This window comes from Salvelinus sp. IW2-2015, unplaced genomic scaffold (assembly GCF_002910315.2).
Source record: "Salvelinus sp. IW2-2015 unplaced genomic scaffold, ASM291031v2 Un_scaffold2303, whole genome shotgun sequence".
Lineage (NCBI taxonomy): Eukaryota > Metazoa > Chordata > Actinopteri > Salmoniformes > Salmonidae > Salvelinus > Salvelinus sp. IW2-2015.
This window is the reverse complement of record NW_019943629.1, coordinates 61656-82677: the sequence shown is the minus strand read 5'-3', so window position 1 is coordinate 82677 and position 21022 is coordinate 61656. Positions and strand designations below refer to the sequence as shown.

General features: G+C 42.8%; 2 protein-coding genes and 1 long non-coding RNA gene across 3 annotated transcripts in view; 2 read left to right on the top strand and 1 right to left on the bottom strand.

The window, feature by feature from the left end:
• LOC112073578 (zinc finger protein OZF-like) overlaps positions 1-21022 on the bottom strand; it is a 104961-nt gene that overhangs the window by 22290 nt on the left and 61649 nt on the right. The gene's annotated exons all lie outside the window — the stretch shown is intronic.
• LOC112073576 (zinc finger protein 596-like) lies at positions 1169-3252 on the top strand. Its single transcript, XM_070440207.1, has one exon. It carries the CDS (start codon positions 1571-1573, stop codon positions 2138-2140), a length of 570 nt encoding a protein of 189 aa, XP_070296308.1. The 5' UTR covers positions 1169-1570; the 3' UTR covers positions 2141-3252.
• LOC139025147 (uncharacterized) lies at positions 12716-16004 on the top strand. Its single transcript, XR_011476591.1, has 2 exons — positions 12716-13220; positions 14751-16004. It is a non-coding gene; the product is annotated as an uncharacterized lncRNA (long non-coding RNA).

Here is a 21022-nt window from a genome sequence, read left to right as displayed (position 1 = left end):
GAAGAGATCAGTCTTATAAAACATCTGAAATTAGTTCCCTGAAAAGGGGTATTGAAATAGCCTACATCAAAACACTTTTAAATATCTACCAAGATTAGTCTGAAAAGGGGATTGGAAACAGTCTGAAAAGTGGGATTGAAAACAGTCTGAAAAGGGATGGAAACAGCGAAAAGGACTTGGAAACAGTCTGAAAGGGATTGGAAACAGTCTGAAAAGGATTGGAAACAGTCTGAAAGGGATTGGAAACAGCTGAAAAGATTGGAAAACATGCCTGAAAGGATTGAAACAGCCTAGAAAGGGATTAGGAAACAGCTGAAAGGGATTGGAAACAGCTGATAAAGGGATGGAAACAGCCTAGGAAAAGGAGTCGTGAAACAGCCTGGAAAAAGGTATGAAACAGTCTGGAAAAGGTATGGAAACAGTCTAAAAGGCGATTGGAGAACAGCTATAAAGGGGTATTGAAACAGTCTGAAAAGAGGGATTGGAAACAGCTGAACAGGGATTGGAAACAGCCGAAAAGGGATTGGAAACAGTCTGAAAAGGATTGGAAAACAGTCTGAAAAGGGATTGAAACAGTCTGAAAAGGGATTGGGAACAGTTGTAAAAGGGGATTTGGAAACAGCTCTGAAAAGGGGATTGGGAAATCAGTCTGAAAAGGGATGGAAAATTGTGAAAGGAGGAACAGTCTGAAAAAGGATTGGAACAGTTAAAAGGATGGAAACAGTCTGTAAAAAGGATTGGAAACAGTCTGAAAATGGGATGGAAACAGTTTAAATGGGATTGAATAACGAAGGTCTGAAAATGGATTGGAACAGCTGAAAAGGATTGGAAACAGCGCTGGAATGGATTGGACAGTAACAAGATTGAAGATTGGAAAGGGGATTGGAAAACAAGGAGATCCTGGAAAGGGATTGGAAACAGCTGAAAAAGGGGATTGGAAACAGCCTGAAAAGGGATGGAAACAGCCTGAAAGGGCTTGGAAACGAGCCTGAAAGGGCGATTTGGAAACCAGCCTGAAAGGTTTCAGACTGTTTCCAATCCCTTTTCAGGCTGTTTCCAATCCCCTTTTCAGACTGTTTCCAATCCCCTTTTCAGACTGTTTCCAATCCCCTTTTCAGACTAATTCTGGTAGATATTTATAAGTGTTTTGATGTAGGCCTATTTCTAATCCCCTTTCAGACTAATTCAGATGTTTTATAAGACTGTTTGACCAGAAATGTTTGCTTATGCCACAAATGATTTGCATAACAACAGTGAAGTTCAATAGTGTTTTCAATTAGTGTTTATTCAGGTCTCTCTGTTTAAATAAACCCTCTGTTTGTCTTTGGCAGGAGAAAAATCAGACTCAGAGGAACCAGAGACGTCCAAACCAGCAAAACGACACGACTGCTCCCACTGCGGGAAGAGTTTTACCAAGTTAGGGAACCTGAAAAGACATGAGAGAACGCACACTGGAGCAAARCCTCATCACTGCTCCCAGTGTGGGAAGAGTTTTACTCAGTTAGGGAACCTAMAAATACATGAGAGAATACACACAGGAGAGAAGCCTTACGAATGCTCTCAGTGTGGAATGAGTTTTACCAAGTTAGGGTACCTGAAATCACATGAGAGAACACACACAGGAGAGAAGCCTTTCCACTGCTCACTGTGCGGAAAGAGTTTTACGGAGTTAGGCAACATGAAAAGGCATGAGCGGACACACACAGGCGAGAAGCCTCATCACTGCTCTCAATGTGGAAAGACTTTTACCGAGTTAGGGAGCCTGAAAATACATACGAGAATACACACCGGGGAGAAGCCTTTCCGCTGCTCCCTTTGTGGAAAGAGTTTTACAGAGTTAAGCAACCTGAAAAAACATGAGCGGAYACACACAGGAGATAAGCCTTTCCACTGCTCCCTGTGTGGAAAGAGTTTTACAGAGTTAGGGAGTCTAAAAATGCATAAGAGAATACACACRGGTGAGAAGCCTCATCACTGTTCTCAGTGCGGAAAGASTTTTACCAAGTTAGGGAACCTGAAAATGCATGAGMGAATACACACAGGAGAGAAGCCYTACCAATGCTCCCTGTGCGTAAAGAGTTTTACCTCATTAAGGCAATTGAAAGAACATGAAAGAATCCACACCATAGAGAAACGTTAGCAATGCTCCTAGTGTGAAATTATATATTTTTTAAACCAGTTAGTTTTAACCAGTCAGTTTTAACCAGTTAGTTTTAACCAGTTAGGGCACCTGAAATACCATGAGTTAATACATACAGTGAAAATGCCTTACCACTGTTCTAGTGTAGAAATGAATATATCACATCAAATATACTTTTAAGTTCATGAGATAACACAAATAATGCTCCAACACTTGTCTCATAAATTGTACTACATAATGTTGTGCTTTTGTTTAAGCCACATGCAATGAAGTTGTATAAAAAGGACCAAAAAATACATTATGTTTTTTTAAATTTCAAAACAATAACTGAATATGAAGCAGGCTATGCCAGTGTGAATGTATCCGAGTAAAGAACGCCACGCTGCTTGCTTAGCGATTACCACTTTCCCCTGATTAGACACATATTAATGAATTGATGTGGTCAGTGACTGAGAGGAATATGGTACCAGACATTAATACATCATTAATGAATTGATGTGGTCAGTGACTGATGAATATGGTACCAGACATTAATACATCATTAATGAATTGATGTGGTCAGTGACTGAGGAATATGGTACCAGACATTAACATTCACATACCTGGCTCGAACTCAGGACTGTCGTGGAAAATTGCAAGATTATGTTATAATGCTTGTATTGCAGTATAATGGTTGTTTTATTCGACAGAATAAAGTATTGTGCGTGTGTGTTCCACTGAGGACGGGCCTCTATGAGATATAGCACTGACAGAGGAGATTTACGATGTCTAAGGGTGATAAAGCCTAAAGAGCATTCCAGATAACATGAGGTCATGTTTTTGTGCTATACCGTACCAGGGTGAGACGGGTTCTCGTTTGGAGTAGGAGAGGGCCAGACACTGGTCTTTACAATGAGAACTGTTGACGCAGCAGTAACTGTCTGCTATGTTTTATAGATATCTTTCATACAAATCTTAACCTTTGTGAACTGTTCCTAAGATCTGTGGTTCGTCATGTAGGTTGAGAGGGGTGTGTCTTGGCTATAAAAGATCTTTGTACTTTTCTGTTGGTACTTTTCAATGGTTCATTAGAGATAGCGCACCATTGAAAGTCAAAAAAAGGCTATTGCAAAGCTCTTATTATTAAAGATGTAATTTAAGTAAAACTCTGAGTGGTGTGTGAAGTTTGTAACTCTCCTCATTTGGTAAAGCAGTAATATGCCACCACGGGACCTCTGCTTTRCAAACACACGTGACCGTCCTCTCTCTCAAGCGTCTCTACTGTTCGCGCCACTCAAAAGCTAGTAATTGAGCAGGGCGCTTACGACTGAGGAGTAAGTTTCACACGTCTTCGCTGTGCTCCATTCAGCCCTCAAAACTTACAACGGCGACCACAGCGTTGAGCTGAGCACAACTGTACATCCGAGTGACGAGGCACCACTATGACGGACGTCACGTTGCTGACTTCAGGTTTGCCACAAGCTTCACGGAAACTAAAGATTAGGAGCGTAGCGCAGTGTTGCAAAGTCGTTTTTCGTCACAAAAGAGGCCACTCCTTGTAATATGTTCCGGTATTCTACGTACCTTTTTGTACTACCTGAAAATTGAGACGTGTCACTTTGCCACATTGTTAATTCCTTGCCTTTTCTCGGTGATATAATGACATTCTATTTTAAAGCTACAATATGTAACTTTTTTGGSCAAACCTGACACAMGTTCACACAGAAATATGAGTTATAGATCTGTCAGTCTCCTTGAAAGAAAGTCCAAGAAGCTGCAGATCTGTTCCATGTGTGCAATTTCTATGCTTCCCTGTTCTTAAGTTTAGTTTTTGTATCTTTTACTTGGGAATCGAACCAGGGTGTCTGTAGTCCACCAGCTTCAAAACAGCTGAACAATATTTGGTTGTGTAAAATATATTTCACAGTGRTTTAGATGGTACAATGATTCTCTACACAATGACTGCTTGTTTTGTCACCTAAACTGAAATRAGGTGAACTACTAGAATTTAGGAGGCCAGTAAAATGGTGGAGCGATTTCTGCATAGTGCATCTTTAARTTGATATGTGGTACGAATACATTGAAGCAGCATATCAACTTGACATCATGTTTTTAGGTTACACTGGGGAGTAGAATAATATTTTACCGGGGCTAATTATGTATACAACTTAAGTTTATTTACATGGGGAGATTTTGGAAGCTAAAAGACTAGCTTGCTTGCTGTCAACTAAGCTGCTGTCAGAATAACCACAGCCTTCTGGCCACAACAAGGTAAGAACTAAACAAACCATTCATTTCATTTCATTGAACTGGAAGCCAGTTTTCTCAAATTGGCTTCCAGTGGTGAATGATGGGCTTCCCGAGTGGCGCAGTGGAATAAGGCACTGCATCTCAGTGCTAGAGGCTTCACTAGAGTCCTGGTTCCATTCAGGCTGTATCAGCGGTCTAAAGGTACTGTATCTCAGTGCTAGAGGCTTCACTACAGACCACCCTGGTTCGATTCCAGGCTGTATCACAGCGGTCTAAGGCACTGTATCTCAGTGCTAGAGCGTCACTACAGACCCTGGTTCCATTCCAGGCTGTATCACAGCGGTCTAAGGTACTGTATCTCAGTGCTAGAGGCTTCACTACAGACACCTGGTTCCATTCCAGGCTGTATCACAGCGTCTAAGGCACTGTATCTCAGTGCTAGAGGCTTCACTACAAGTCCTGGTTCGATTCCAGGCTGTATCACAGCGGTCTAAGGCACTGTATCTCAGTGCTAGAGGCTTCACTAGCAGTCCCTGGTTCGATTCCAGGCTGTATCACAGCGGTCTAAGGCACTGTATTCTGTGCTAGAGGCTTCACTACAGTCCCTGGTTCGATTCCAGGCTGTATCACAGCGGTCTAAGGCACTGTATCTCAGTGCTAGAGGCTTCACTACAGTCCCTGGTTTCATCCAGGCTGTATCACAGGGTCAAGCACTGTTCTCGTGCTAAGAGGCTTCACTACAGTCCTGGTTCGATTCCAGGCTGTATACAGACGGTCTAAGGCACTGGTATCTCAGTGCTAGAGGGTTCACTACAGTCCCTGGTTCATTCCAGGCTGTATCACAGCCGGTCTAGGCTGCATCTCAGTGCTAGAGGCTTCACTACAGACCATGATTCGATTCCAGGCTGTATCACAACCGGCACGGGATTGGGAATCCCGTAGGGCGGCGCACAAATGGCCCGCGTCCTCCTGGGTTTGGCGGGGTAGACCGCCGTTTGTAATAAAGAATTGTGTTCTTCACTGGCTTGCCTTGTTAATAAAGGTAAATAAAAAAAATGAGGGTTCAAGTGATTCTTCTTTTCTTTTCCTCAAAAGGTGAAGACAACAACATGGAAATCTCTGCTGTCGCCCTCTAGTGAGTCTAGAAATGTGTTAACCGGTGTGTTACAGTATCAATATTTACCAAAAGTTTGTTGGTCTGTTGCGCAAAAAAAACGTTTTGCGCAACAGACCGTGACGTCTAGACCGTGACGTTAAAACTTCTTGTCAATAGGGGGGCTGTTTTCACTTTGGAAAAATCGTGGCCCAAAATTAAACGGCCTCGTACTCTGTTCTAGATCATACAATATGCAATTATTATTACTATTGGTAGAAAACACTCTGAAGTTCTAAAACTGTTTTTAATTATATCTGTGAGTAAAACAGAACTCATTTGGCAGCAAACTTCAAACAGGAAGTGAAAATTCTGAAAATGGGCGCTCTGTTGTCAGGCCTGCCTATTCAATGGCTTATATTTATGTATCTGTATGACTTCATACGCTTCCACTAGATGTCAACAGGCAGTAGAATGTTGAATGGGGGTCTAGCTTGATGTGAGACCGAATGAGAGCTTTTGGAGTGAAGGTCCGCTCTTTTGTCAGTATTCAACTGCGCACCAGGGAACCTCACATTGTCTTCTGAAATCAGTTCGGTATACACGCGAAATGCTCCGGCTCTGATTTTATTGGATACATATGAGAAAAACATCATAAAGTAGGATTTTCAACCGAGTATAATGCGGAGTTTATTCGACGTTTATTGGGACTTTTGGAATTTTTTCGTTCCAGGCGCAAAGATTTCTTGGACATGTGCCCTCCACATGGCTAGCCAAAGTTGCTAATTCGAACAGAGAGAAATGGACATTCTAAAACAAAACAACGATTTATTCTGGAACTAGGACTCCTTGCACAACATTCTGATGGAAGATCATCATAAGTAAGAGAATTTATGATGTTTATTTTCGTATTTTTGGGTTTATGTTGGCTCCAACAAGCGGAGAATTGTGAGCGCTTCTCGACAATATTGCATGCTGACGTTGTACTAAAGTTATTTTAAAAAATCGAAACAGCGGTTGCATAAGAACCAGTGTATCTTTCATTTGCTGTACAACATGTATTTTTTTAGTAAAGTTTTATGATGAAGTTTTTGGTTAGATTACGTGACTGTCCCAAAATTTCTCCGGACAATTTGGTGCTCATGGTACGTATTCACAATGTAAAAACAATTTGTACTCCTAAATATGCACATTTTCGATACAAAACTAATGTATTGTATAAACATGATGTTATAGAGACTGTCATCTGATGAAGTTGTGCAAAGGTTAGTGAATTAATTTATTCATCTATTTTGTGGTTTTGTGAAAGCTATGTTGGCGGTGAATAAATGGCGTTGTTGTGTTTTGGCTATTGTGGTAGAGCTATATAAATATATATTGTGTTTTCGCTGTAATAACACTTAAAAAATCGGAATGTTTGGCTTGATTCACAAGATGTTATCTTTCATTTGCTGTACAAATGTATTTTTCCATAAAATGTTTTATGATGAGTATTTAATGTATTTCACGTTGCTCTCTGTAATTAATTTGGCTGTTTTGGTGCTATTTGTGAATGTGGGCTGCAATGTAAAACTACATATTTATACCTCTAAATATGTGCACATTTTCGAAAAAACATAAATGTATTGTATACATGATGTTATAAGACTGTCATCTGATGAAGTTGTGCAAAGGTTATGGATTAATTTATCTCTATTTGTGGGTTTTGTGAAGCTATGTTGGCGGTGAATAAATGGCGTTGTGTGTTTGGCATTGTGTTGTAGCCTACTATAATATATATTGTGTTTTTGCTGTAAAACACTTAAAAAATCGGAAAATGTTGGCTTGATTCACAGATGTTTATCTTTCATTTGCTGTACAACATGTATTTTTCATAAATGTTTATGATGAGTATTTATGTTTTCACGTTGCTCTCTGTAATTTTCTGGCTGTTTTGGTGCTATTTGTGATGGTGGCTGCAATGTAAAACTACAAATTTATACTCTAAATATGCACATTTTCGAACAAAACATTAACTGTATTTGTATAACATGATGTATAAGACTGTCATCTGATGAAGTTGTTCAAAAGGTTAGTGATTATTTTATCTCTATTTGTGGGTTTTGTGAAGCTACCTTTGCGGTGGAAACATGGTGAAAACATGGCGTTGTGTGATTGGCTATTGTGGTGAGCTAATATAAATATATATTGTGTTTTCGCTGTAAAACATTTTAAAATCGTAAATGATGGTTGGATTCACAGAATGTTTATCTTCATTTGCTGTATTGGACTTGTTGATTTCATGAAATTTATATTATATTGATATCCCTGTCGCGTTAGGCTTAGGCTATGCTAGTCAGCTTTTTTGATGAGGAGGATTCCGGATCGGAGAGAGAAGCGGTAGAGGTTTTAAACAGTTGATACTCAGTAAGACTATTGGTTTGGTTAAACAGGTCTGAACACAGTTAGATTGGTGGTTTGGTAAAACCATGTCTGGAACACAGTAGATTATGGTGTGGTTTAAACAGGTCTGAACACAGTTAGATTATGGTTTGGATTACGTTACTGGGAGTGGCAGGGTTGATTAGCTAGCTGTTTTGGTAAGTGGTGTCTAGGCTATAGAGGGTTAGAGAGTAGTTGGGGTTAGGGTGGTGTAGGTGGAGGAGGGAAAGTGTTGTCTAGGGCTATAGAGGGTTAGAGAGGCTAGTTGGGGTTAGGGTGGTGTAGTGGAGGGAGGGAAGTGGTGTCTAGGGCTATAGAGGGTTAAGGCTAGTTGGGGTTAGGGGTGGTGTAGTGGAGGGAGGGAAGTGGTGTCTAGGGCTATAGAGGGTTAGAGGCTAGTTGGGGTTAGGGTGGTGTAGTGGAGGAGGGAAGGTGGTTGTTAGGGCTATAGAGGGTTAGAGCTAGTTGGGTTAGGGTGGTGTGTGGAGGGAGGGAAGTGGTGTCTAGGGCTATAGAGGGTTAGAGGTTAGTTGGGGTTAGGGTGGTGTGTGGAGGGAGGGAAGTGGTGTCTAGGGCTATAGAGGGTTAGAGACTAGTTTGGGGTTAGGGTGGTGTAGTGGAGGGAGGGAAGTGGTGTCTAGGGCTATAGAGGGTTAGAGGGCTAGTTGGGGTTAGGGTGTGTAGTGGAGGGGAGGGAAGTGGTGTCTAGGGCTATAGAGGGTTAGAGGCTAGTTGGGTTAGGGTGGTGTAGTGGAGGGAGGGAAGTGGTGTCTAGGGTATAGAGGTTGAGAGGCTAGTTGGGGTTAGGGGGTGTAGTGGGAGGGAGGGAGTGGTGTCTAGGGCTATAGAGGGTTAGAGCTAGTGGGGTTAGGGTGGTGTAGTGGAGGGAGGGAGGTGGTTGCTAGGGCTATAGAGGGTTAGAGAGGCTAGTTGGGGTTAGGGTGGTGTAGTGGAGGGAGGTGGTGTCTAGGGCTATAGAGGGTTAGAGAGGCTAGTTGGGGTTAGGTGGTGTAGTGGAGGGAGGGAGGTGTGTCTTAGCTATAGAGGGTTGAGGCTAGTTGGGGTTAGGGTGGTGTAGTGGAGGGAGGGAAGTGGTGTCTAGGGCTATAGAGGGTTAGAGAGGCTAGTTGGGGTTAGGGTGGTGTAGTGGAGGGAGGGAGGTGGTGTCTAGCGCTAAGAGGGTAGAGAGGCTAGTTGGGGTTAGGTGGTGTAGTGGAGGGAGGGAAGTGGTGTCTAGGCTATAGAGGGTTAGAGGCTAGTTGGGGTTAGGGTGGTGGTAGGGGAGGGAAGTGGTGTCTAGGGCTATAGAGGGTTAGAGAGCTAGTTGGGGTAGGTGGTGTAGTGGAGGGAGGGAGTGGTGTCTAGGGCTATAGAGGGTTTAGAGAGGCTAGTTGGGGTTAGGGTGGTGTAGTGGAGGGAGGGAAGTGGTGTCTAGGCTATAGAGGTTAGAGAGGCTAGTTGGGTTAGGGTGGTGTAGTGGAGGGAGGGAGGTGGTGTCTAGGGCTATAGAGGGTTGAGAGGCTAGTTGGGGTTAGGGTGGTGTAGTGGAGGGAGGAAGTGGTGTCTAGGCTTAGAGGTTAGAGGCTAGTTGGGTTAGGGTGGTGTAGTGGAGGGAGGGAGTGGTGTCTAGGGCTATAGAGGGTTAGAGGCTAGTTGGGGTTAGGTGGTGTAGTGGAAGGGAGGGAAGTGGTGTCTAGGGCTATAGAGGGTTAGAGGCTAGTTGGGGTTAGGGTGGTGTAGTGGAGGGAGGGGTGGTGTCTAGGGCTATAGGGGGTTAGAGAGCTTAGTTGGGGTTAGGGTGGTGTAGTGGAGGAGGGAGTGTGTGTCTAGGCTATAGAGGGTTAGAGGCTAGTTGGGGTTAGGGTGGTGTAGTGGAGGGAGGGAAGTGGTGTCTAGGGCTATAGAGGGTTAGAGAGGCTAGTTGGGGTTAGGGTGGTGTAGTGGAGGGAGGGAGGTGGTGTCTAGGGCTATAGAGGGTTAGAGGCTAGTTGGGGTTAGGGTGGTGTGTGAGGGAGGGAAGTGGTGGTCTAGGGCTATAGAGGGTTAGAGGCTAGTTGGGTTAGGGTGGTGTAAGTGGAGGAGGGAAGTGGTGTCTAGGGCTAATAGAGGTTAGAGGCTAGTTGGGGTTAGGGTGGTGTAGTGGAGGAGGGAAGTGGTGTCTAGGCTTATAGAGGGTTAGAGGCTGTTGGGTTAGGTGGTGTAGTGGAGGGAGGGAGGTGTGTCTAGGGCTATAGAGGGTTAGAGAGGCTAGTTGGGGTTAGGGTGGTGTAGTGGAGGGAGGGAGTGGTGTCTAGGGCTATAGAGGGTTAGAGAGGCTAGTTGGGTTAGGTGGTGTAGTGGAGGGAGGAGTGGTGTCTAGGGCTATAGAGGGTTAGAGGCTAGTTGGGTTAGGGTGGTGTAGTGGAGGGAGGGAGGTGGTGTCTAGGGCTATAGAGGGTTGAGGCTAGTTGGGTTAGGGTGGTGTAGTGAGGGAGGGAGGTGGTGTCTAGGGCTATAGAGGGTTTAGAGGGCTAGTTGGGGTTAGGGTGGTGTAGTGGAGGGGAGGGAAGTGGTGTGTGGGCTCTTTCACTTTCTTAGAGGAACAGGACAAATGAAGAGAATTTAATGTTGGTAGGCCGTGACTGGCCTCACACTCCAGTAGAGTAGGGGGCGGTGCATGGATGTGATCTGCCAACCAAATCTCAAAGAAGAAGTCAAAAGATGGCGATGTGCGTCTTTCAGATGATGCTTCTTGCGTGACGTAAAGTGTAGTGGACAGCACAGGACCCTTTTTTCAGCAACCTGAGTAGCTTGATAGCAAACAGCCTAAACATTGGAGCACTTTAAACACATTTGTGTTTTAAACTRTAGATGTACACTACATGGCAAAAGTACACTACATACAAAAGTATATGGACACCCCTTCAAATTAGTGGGTTTGGCTAATTCAGCCACATCCATTGCTGACAGGTGTATAAAATCGAGCACATCGCCATGCAATCTCCATAGACAAACATTTTGCAGTAGAATAGCCCGTACTGAAGAGCTCAGTGACTTTCAACGTGGCACCGTCATAGGATGCCACCTTTCCAACAAGTCAGTTCGTCAAATCTCTACTTTGCTAGAGCTGCCCCGGTSAACTATAAGGGCTGTTATTGTGAAGATGAAACATCTAGCGCCTTGCAGTTGGATGCTGAGCAGTTGCCATACCAGGCGGTGATGCAGTCAGTCAAGATGCTCTCTGGTGCACTTGTATAAGTTTTTTTTTTTTTGTTAATTCTTTACCCCTTTTTCTTCCCAATTTTGTGGTATCCAGTTGGTAGTTAGTCTTGTCCCATCGCTGCAACTCCCGTACCACCTCAGTAGAGGCAAAGGTCGAGAGCCAAGCGTCCTCCGAAACACGGCCCTGCCAAGCCGCACTGCTTCTTGACACACTGCTCGCTTAACCCGGAAGCCAGCAGCACCCAATGTGTCAGAGGAAACACATTACAACTGGCGCCCACGGGAGTAGCTAGAGYGCGATGGAACAAGGACATCCCGGCCGGCCAAACCCTCCCCTGACCCAGACGACGCTGGGCCAATTGTGCACCGCCATCATGGGTCTCTCGGGGATCGAACCCAGGCTGTGTGCCCTCTTCACGACTGTGTTGGTGTGTCCACAATCAGCTCCTTTGTCTTGCTGACATTGAGGGAGAGATTGTTGTGCTGGTACCAATAGGCTGTCTCATCGTCATCGGTGATCAGGCCTACCACCGACATGTCGTCAGCAAACTTAATGATGGTGTTGGAGTTGTACTCGGCCATGCGGTCGTGGGATAACAGGGAGTAGAGGAGGGGACTAAGCACGCACCCCTGAGGGGCCCCTGTGTTGAGGGTACGCATGGTGGATGTATTGTTGCTACATTCACCACCTGGGGCCGTCCGTCAGGAAGTCCAGGATCCAGTTGCAGAGGGAGGTGTTCAGTCCCAGGGTCCTTAGCTTACCATATTTTTACCGTAGATATGCGGTACTTTTCTGCATATGCTTCTATGCAGAAACAGTGTGGCCAAGGAGCTCTATTGTTATGTCATCTGACCTTTGTGATCAGCTGACAGTCACTCCTCTTTGCCCTCTCTTTGAGCTGAAGGCTAGAAGCTTGCTTACAATGGGATTAGTGGGATTTTGCAGAAAATAAAGCCCTATGCTAAAGAATATGTTTAAATTTGGCTAGAGGAGCATTAGCTTATTATAAAGTTGACCCTGCTCCCAAAGTACCATTATCATGTCTCCTGTCCTATGAGGAAATAGTGTGCTGGACCCACGGGTAAACAAACATCCTTGACAGTATAAAGCCATCACTCTCCCCCACATTTTCGAATCAATTAGTGCACTTCTCTCTGTTCCAGGAAGCAACCGAACAGAGAGAATTGTGAGGCGCTGGCAGAGGCGTACTCAATTGCTCAGGATTGCTTTGCGACTACTGATTGGAATATGTTCAAAGACTCATCCACCCAAGACTCATCCATTAACATTGAGAAATATACAGTATATATATTCTACAAACCCTACTGAGTATTCTCTACAATACTTTTGCTGCGGCACCGCAATATTTTTTTGCTTTATAAGACAATACGAAAATATGGCCATTTATTTGACCTTGGAACATGGTTTAAAAACCCATATTTAATGCAAATGTTACAAATGTTACAAATATAAATAATTGTTCATGTTTTGACAATTACTTATCACATATAATGAATAAATACAGGTCATTGACACCTTTCCACACGTAATTACGTGTGGGACATTTATTTAGAATATTTCCAAAATTCCGTGACCCGGAAGTACTTTTTTTGTGTTGCTAACGGGACGCTGATCTAGTTATCAACCCGGTAGCTTGCTAGCCAATATAGCTAAAACGTTAAAGCGCATTAGACACTTTCGGTGTGTATTAGCCACTGTTTTAAACACACGTATGTCATATAGCTAGCTAATTGTCGCATATAATTGCATTTTACGTTGCTAGTAGTTAGCTAGCTAGCTGGTTAAATTAGCAGTAGCACTTGACGTGTCATTAATGCTAACTAGCCAGCTAACCTCCTGACTATGAGCTCACTAAGCTACTCTCCCCTGATGAAGAAGAGGAGGTCTGCTGGACGGTGAAAGAGGAGGAGGAAGAGGAGGCTGTCACCGTCAAACAAGAAGTAGCGGGTGAGGCTGTTACAAGTGAAAGAAGAGGAAGAAGCTTTCAGAGTGAAACAGGAGGAAGCGAAAGAGCAGGATGTAGATGTTGGAGTAGAGGGGGAGATCACTGTACATTGGATGAGGAAGACGTTTTTGGAGTGGAGGAAGAGAAGATGGAAATCTGATTAACACCAGTAAGTACCATCTAAAAAACAGGGCCACAAACTCTGCAGTTGTTTTACTAATGTGTGTTTTTGAAAAAGGGCATTCTAACACTTGAATATGTTGTTCTGTACTTTTAGGAATTGTTAAAGCTACAAATAGTGGGGTCAGCCAACAAAACGTTAATGGATGAAATGCTTTACATTATATTTTGTCCAAATCTCTTTCTGTAGTGCTTTGCTCAGTTCTACTCTATACTCGACAACCCATGAGCAAATTATATATATAAAAAAAAAACATGTTTTGAAGCGCTACAATCATTAGTGTTTTTAAAATCAAAATGGTGTCATTAGGTCCTTCATATTTTAACTATAAGGTAAGACAGACTGATCTGATTAAAATATCTATGGTGTTATTAGGTCCTTCACATTTTAACTATAAGGTAAGACAGACTGATCTGATTTAAATATCTATGGTGTGATTATTCCTTCATATTTTAGCTATAAGGTAAAGACAGACTGATCTGATTTAAAATATCTATGACACCACATCATCTAACCTGTTATTACCACCAACTCATGTCTGATTTGCAAATGATGAAGAATACCCGAATCAAGAAGAGGATTATTTTGATCTGGATTAAATGTTGAGTAAAAGAACTGGCCCCAGTTATTTAATTGAAGCAACACGACAACCTGTGGATTATGGTGAGTAACACTAAGGGCTGTTCTTCGGCGTGTTGCGAAGCCGGAGTGCCGGGAACCCCTAACCACCGTGTTATTCATTTACAGGTTTGAGTCAAATGGTTATTATCTTGCATGGAGTAAGAATGTCTATTTTTCTTCCAGTGGAGATACAGTTGATGCATTACCTGGCTGGGTGTGGGCAGTGGTGTACAGTTGATGAATTACATGGTTGGGCTGTGGGACAGTGAGATACAGTTGATGAATTACCTGCGTGGCTGTGGGACAGGTGGATGTACAGTTGATGATTACCTGGCTGGGCTGTGGGACAGTGGAGAAACAGTTGATGAATTACCTGGCTGGGCTGTGGGACAGGTGAGATCAGTTGATGAATTACCTGGCTGGGCTGTGGGACAGTGGAGATACCAGTTGATGAATTACCTGCTGGGCTGTGGGACAGTATGGAGATACAGTTGATGAATTACCTGGCTGGGCTGTGGGACAGTGGAGATACAGTTGATGAATTACCTGGCTGTGCTGTGGGACACTGGAGATACAGTTGATGAATTACCTGGCTGGGCTGTGGGACAGTATGGAGATACAGTTGATGAATTACCTGGCTGGGCTGTGGGACAGTGGAGATACAGTTGATGAATTACCTGGCTGGGCTGTGGGACAGTGGATGTACATGGATAATTCAAATGGAACTGTTATTTATTATCGTAAATAACTAGCACTTGTCAACCAATCAGCACCCAGGATCCAAACTATATTGAAGGATCTAGTCTGGATTAAACCTCATAGGAAGACAGTTTAATCATGTGGAGATTTTATTCAGGTCTCGCTGTTTAACCAAATACTCAGTTTTTTCTTTGACAGGAGCGATATCAGACTGTCACTCTGACAGAGGAAAGAGTCCTTCAGGGGAACCCGATCCAGAGACGTCCAAACCAGTGAGGCGACACCACTGCTCACAGTGTGGAAGAATATTTATCAGGTTAAAGCACCTGAAAGAACACAAGAGAACGCACACAGGGGAGAAGCCTTATCATTGCTCCCAGTGTGGAATGGGTTTTGGACACTTGGGGTATCTAAAAGTGCATGAAAGAACACACTTGTAGAGAGGCCTTTTCAATGCTCTCAGTGTGGCCAGAGATTTATCCAGTCGTCGCATCTGAAAGAGCATGAGAGAACACACACAGGAGATAAGCCTTTCCAATGTTCTCAGTGTAAAAAGAGTTATACCAAGTTAGGGAACCTGAAAATGCATGCGAGAATACACACAGGAGAGAAGCCTTTCCAATGCTCCCTGTGCGAAAAGAGTTTTACCTATTTAGGGATACTGAAAAAGCATGAAATGACACACACACGAGAGAAACCTTTCCAATGCCCCAATGTGGAAAGAGTTTGACAGAACACACACAGGAGGGGAGAAGACCTAACGTTGTTAAGACCAGTTAAGGCCCCGGAATAACCACCTCCAAAATTATTGGCACCCTTGATAAAGATGTGTTTAAGATCAATAATACAAGTACTGAGCTGAATATTGTATGCTGAATTTTTTGGGGGGAATTGTGGTGTATACAAATACATTTGCTCGGAGGAAGAAAAAAATTTAAACAGTAAACATTATTATTTTTTTTTTTAAATGTTAGCTTTCATTTATTGGCACCCGTAAAGATTCTTGTTAATTAAATAAAATAAAAAATGAAAAATCTACATGAATGTAGATTTCATTTTTTATCACAATGTTAACATTCTGATGGGACATTTTCTCTCTGTGTCTCAGATTGTATGTTTAGAATAATGTTGCTCTGTAATTACATGTCTTGGTTTGGTTCATGCGAGTGACTGACTGATTGTACACACTGATTGTAGATGGGAGTAAACCATAAGCAATTTAGCAGTACGGCCCAGAACATTGCTCCGTGGGACAAAAGGAGTATCTCCGCCTCGTGAGGTATCAGTCAGTCACATGCAGGAACCAACGTTAATAATGTAAATCATGCTTATATGACTTGTTTGTGTAGCTGTATATAAGGGCTGAAAGGGAACGCCCTTTTCATCAAGCTTGGATTGAGTTTGTGAACCTTCCCGGGYCGTGATAATAAAGAGTGATTCGTTTAAACTTGACATCAGGCGTCCCTGGTGTTGAATTTCCACCACAACACTAAACTTTTTTTGTTTTTGTTTTGTTTTTTTAACAGTTCATGTCTTCCTGTGCCACTGGGATATAAAAGTTAGGTAACACATGTAAAAATCCATCTGCTCATACTTTTACATGTGTTACCCTAACTTTTACTCACATGTGAGTCATTTAGCAGACTCTCTTATCCAGAGCCACTACAGTAGTGAGTCATTTAGCAGACTCTCTTATCCAGAGCCACTTACAGTAGTGAGTCATGGGGAAGAGCAAATAACTCACAAACGAAAAGAGACAAATGGTTGTTGACCTTCATAAATCAGGTAATGGGCAAAAAACAATAGCGAGGGCAATAATGAATAAATTAAAACCACTGGAACAGTGGTAAACTTGCCTGGTAGAGGACACAAGTGTATCTTGTCTACACACACACACTGAGGAGGATGGTTCAGGAAGGGCCASAGTTGGAGAATTCCAGAACTTGGTCATCTTGGGGTCTCTGAATCTCCCATTAGAGTTAGAATTCCAGAACTTATACCACCACCCAAAAGGGCACTTTAGAGACAGGAAGGGTAAAGGGGCATGTGCTCTACACAGGTAGAGTCCTATCTGTCCATGTTGCCTTTTGCAAAGTGGGCACTACTTCATGTGGCAACACCAACACTCACCTAAATAGTCCATATGCCACTGGATGAGAGAAGTTTTCATTGTTTTTGGGCAGCATTATGTGAGGGTTTATTATTATAAGGCAAATACTTTTTCACGCCACTGTCCAAATAGTTTAATATCATTGCAGTGTTAGGAGAGCAGGGCACTGTCCATATAAACTCAGCAAAAAAAAAGAAGTCCTCTCACTGTCAACTGCGTTTATTTTCAGCAAACTTAACATGTGTAAATATTTGTATGAACATAACAAGATTCAACAACTGAGACATAAACTGAACAAGTTCCACAGACATGTGACTAACAGAAATGGAATAATGTGTCCCTGAACAAAGGGGAGGAGGTCAAAATCAAAAGTAAAAGTCAGTATCTGACAATGGCTCCCCAGTGTGGGAAAGAGATTTACCATGTTAGGGAACCTGAAACAAGCTGAGAGGACACACACTGCAGAAAGGGCCTTTCAAATGTTCTCAAGTGGTGGAAAGAGGTTTACATGGTTAGCGGTACCGGAATAAGCATGAAGGAAATTCCAGCCTAGTTAGGGAGGAAGACCTGCAATGCTCTCAGTGTGGGAAAAGATTTACTACGTTAGGGTATCCTGAAAACACACAAGAGGATACACTCCGGAAGAGAAGCTCTTACCAATGCTCCCAATGTGGAATGACTTATAAGCCAGTTAGGGAACCTGAATCACATGAGAGAATACACACTGGAGAAAAGCCTTCCAGTGCCTCCCAGTGTGGAAAGAGATTTTACTGGTTCTAAAGAACCTGAAATTGCACCGTGAGAATACATAGAGATAAACATACAAATACACAGGAGGGGAAGGAGGAGGAGAAGACATACCACTGCTCTCATTGCGGAAAGACATTTTCCCGGTCAGAGGACCTGAAATCACATGAGAGAATAGAGAGGCTGTGTTCCGACTTGTGTTTTTGACCTTGAATGTGGTTTTCTTTCAAGCACATTAAATCAATATTGTACCGTGAATACACCAAACATTGGGATCAACTTCCTAATATTGAGTTGCACCCCCCCCCGTTTGCCCTCAGAACAGCCTCCATTCATCGGGGCATGGACTACAAGATGTTGAAAGCGTTCCACAGGGATGCTGGCCATGTTGACTCCAATGCTTCCCATAGTTGGTGTCAAGTTGGCTGAATGTCCTTTGGGTAGTGGACATTCCATTATTTGGTACACATGGGAAACTGTTGAGCTTTGAAAAACCAGCCTGGCACCTACTACTATACCCAGTTCAAAGGCAATTCATCTTTTGTCTTGCCCATTCACCCTCTGAATGGCGCGCACACACAACACATCACACAAACACACACACACACACACACACACACACACACACACACAACACACACACACACACACACACACAACACACAACACACACAACACACACACACACACACACACACACACACACACACACACAAACCAGGTTTAAAATGTTTTCGTTAACTTGTCTCCTCCCCCTTCATCTACACTGATTGAAGTGGATTAAACAAGTGAGCTCAATAAGGGATCATAGCTTTCACCTGGACTCACCTGGTCAGTCTAAGTCATGGAAGGAGCAGGTGTTATTAATGTTTTGTATACTCCGTGTATATATGCTTGCCCCCAAAAATTGGCCTATTTTTTATTTTACCTCAAATCAGAATGTATTTTTTTGTTTTAATTATTATCTTTGATCTGATACATGTATAAACCTCAGATATTAAGGGTTTATTATCTTTGATCTGACACATTGTATAAACACTCAATATAAGATTATTATTATCTTTGATCTGACACATGTATAAACCCTTAGATATTAAGAGGTTATATTATTTTGATCTGATACATGTATAAACCTTCAGATATTAATTTATTATCTTGATCTGACACATGTAAAACCTGCAGATATTAATTATTATCTTTGATCTGATAACATGATAAACCTCAGATATTAATTATTATCTTTGAATCTGATACATGTATTACTCAGATATTAATTATTATCTGATCTGACACATTATAACCTCAGATATAATTATTACTTGATCTGATACATGTATAAACACTCAGATATAATTATTCTTTGATCTGATACAATGTATAAACCTCAGATATTAATTATTATCTTTGATCTGAACAATGTAAACCCTAGATTTAATTATTACCTTTGATCTGATACATGATAAACCCTCAGATATTAATTATTACCTTTGATCTGAACATGTATAACACTCAGATATTAGAGGTTATTTATTTCTTTGATCTGAACATGTATAACCCTCAGATATTGCTCGTTGATATGATTGGACATGTAATGTAAAGTATTCAAATAGATTAAGTATAGTACATTTCGTGATTCTATAGTTGAATTTAGTCCGTTTCTTTCATTCAGTAAATTTGTGGATGTGTAAGTGTAATGTGTAAATGTCATGGTAGCGCACCACTTCGTCCTGATTTGACACCGAGGATCAAACCCAGGACTTCTCTGCCTTGATAGCACACGTGACCACCCTCCTGAATCGTCTTACCAGTCGACGCCGCCGCAACGCTAGCGATTCTTGGCGCAAGAGGGGACCAGTCCAGGCTGAGGAGTGAGTTTTTACACATTTGCTCCATGTAAGAGTGTGCAAAGCTGTCATCAAGGGAAGGGTGGTTATTTGAAGAATCTCAAATATAAATTATTATTTTTTATTTTTATTTTTTTTTGGTTACTACATGTTCCATATGTGTGATTATATATATTTGAAAAACCTGTAAATAAAAACCCTGGAATGATTAGGTGTGTCCAAACTTTTGACTGGTACTGTATATCTTTATAATGTATTGTTACATGTAGCAGCAGTATAGACCTAGTCTGTTCATTTATATACATCTACGTGATGTATTGTTACACCACGTAGGAGCAGTATAGACCTAGTCTGTTCATTATATACATCTACGTGATGTATTGTTACCACACGTAGGAGCAGCATAGACCTAGTCTGTTCATTATATACATCTACATGATGTATTGTTACACCATGTAGGAGCAGTATAGACCTAGTCTGTTCATTATATACATCTAAACTCAGCAACAAAAGAACAGCCCTTTTTTCAGGACCCTGTTTTCAAAGATAATTTGTAAAAATCAAATAACTTCACAGATCTTCATTTTAAAGGGTTTAAACACTGTTTCCCATGCTTGTTCAATAAACCATAAACAAACATTTAATGAAACATGCACCTGTGGAACGGTCGTTAAGACACTAACAGCTTACAGACGGTAGGCAATTAAGGTCAACAGTTATGAAAACGTAGGACACTAAAAGAGGCCTTCTACTGACTCTGAAAAACCCAAAAGAAAGATGCCCAGGGTCCGTGCTCATCTGCGTGAACGTGCCTTAGGCATGCTGCAAGGAGGCATGAGGACTGCAGATGTGGCCAGGGCAATAAATTGCAATGTCTGTACTGTGAGACGCCTAAGACAGCGCTACAGGGAGACAGGAATGGACAGCTGATCGTCCTCGCAGTGGCACCATGTGTAACAACACCTGCACAGGATCGGTACATCCGAACATCACACGTGCGGGACAGGTACAGGATGGCAACAACAACTGCCTGAGTTACACCAGGAACCTCCATCAGTGCTCAGACTGTCCGCAATAGGCTTGAGAGAGGTTGGACTGAGGGCTTGTTTGGCCTGTTGTAAGGCAGGTCTTACAGATATCACCGGCAACAGCGTGCCTATGGGCACAAACCCACCGTCGCTGGACCAGACAGGACTGGCAAAAAGTGCTCTTCACTGACGAGTCGCGGTTTTGTCTCACCAGGGGTGATGGTCGGATTCGCGTTTATCGTCGAAGGAATGAGAGTTACGCCTGTACTCTGGATCGGGATTGATTTGGAGGTGGAGGGTCCGTCATGGTCTGGGGGTGTGTCACAACATCATCGGACTGATCTTGCTGTCATTGCAGGCAATCTCATCGCTGTGCGTTACAGGGAAGACATCCTCCTCCCTCATGTGGTACCTTCCTGCAGGCTCATCCTGACATGACCTCCCAGCATGATAATGCCACCTGCCATACTGCTCGTTCTGTGCGTGATTTCCTGCAAGAAAGGAATGTCAGTGTTCTGCCATGGCCAGCGAAGAGCCCGGATCTCAATCCCATTGAGCACGTCTGGGACCTGTTGCATCGGAGGGTGAGGGCTAGGGCCATTCCACCAGAAATGTCCGGGAACTTGCAGGTGCCTTGGTGGAAATGTGGGGTAACATCTCACAGCAAGAACTGGCAAATCTGGCGCAGTCCACGAGGAGGAGATGCACTGCAGTACTTAATGCAGCTGGTGGCCAACCAGA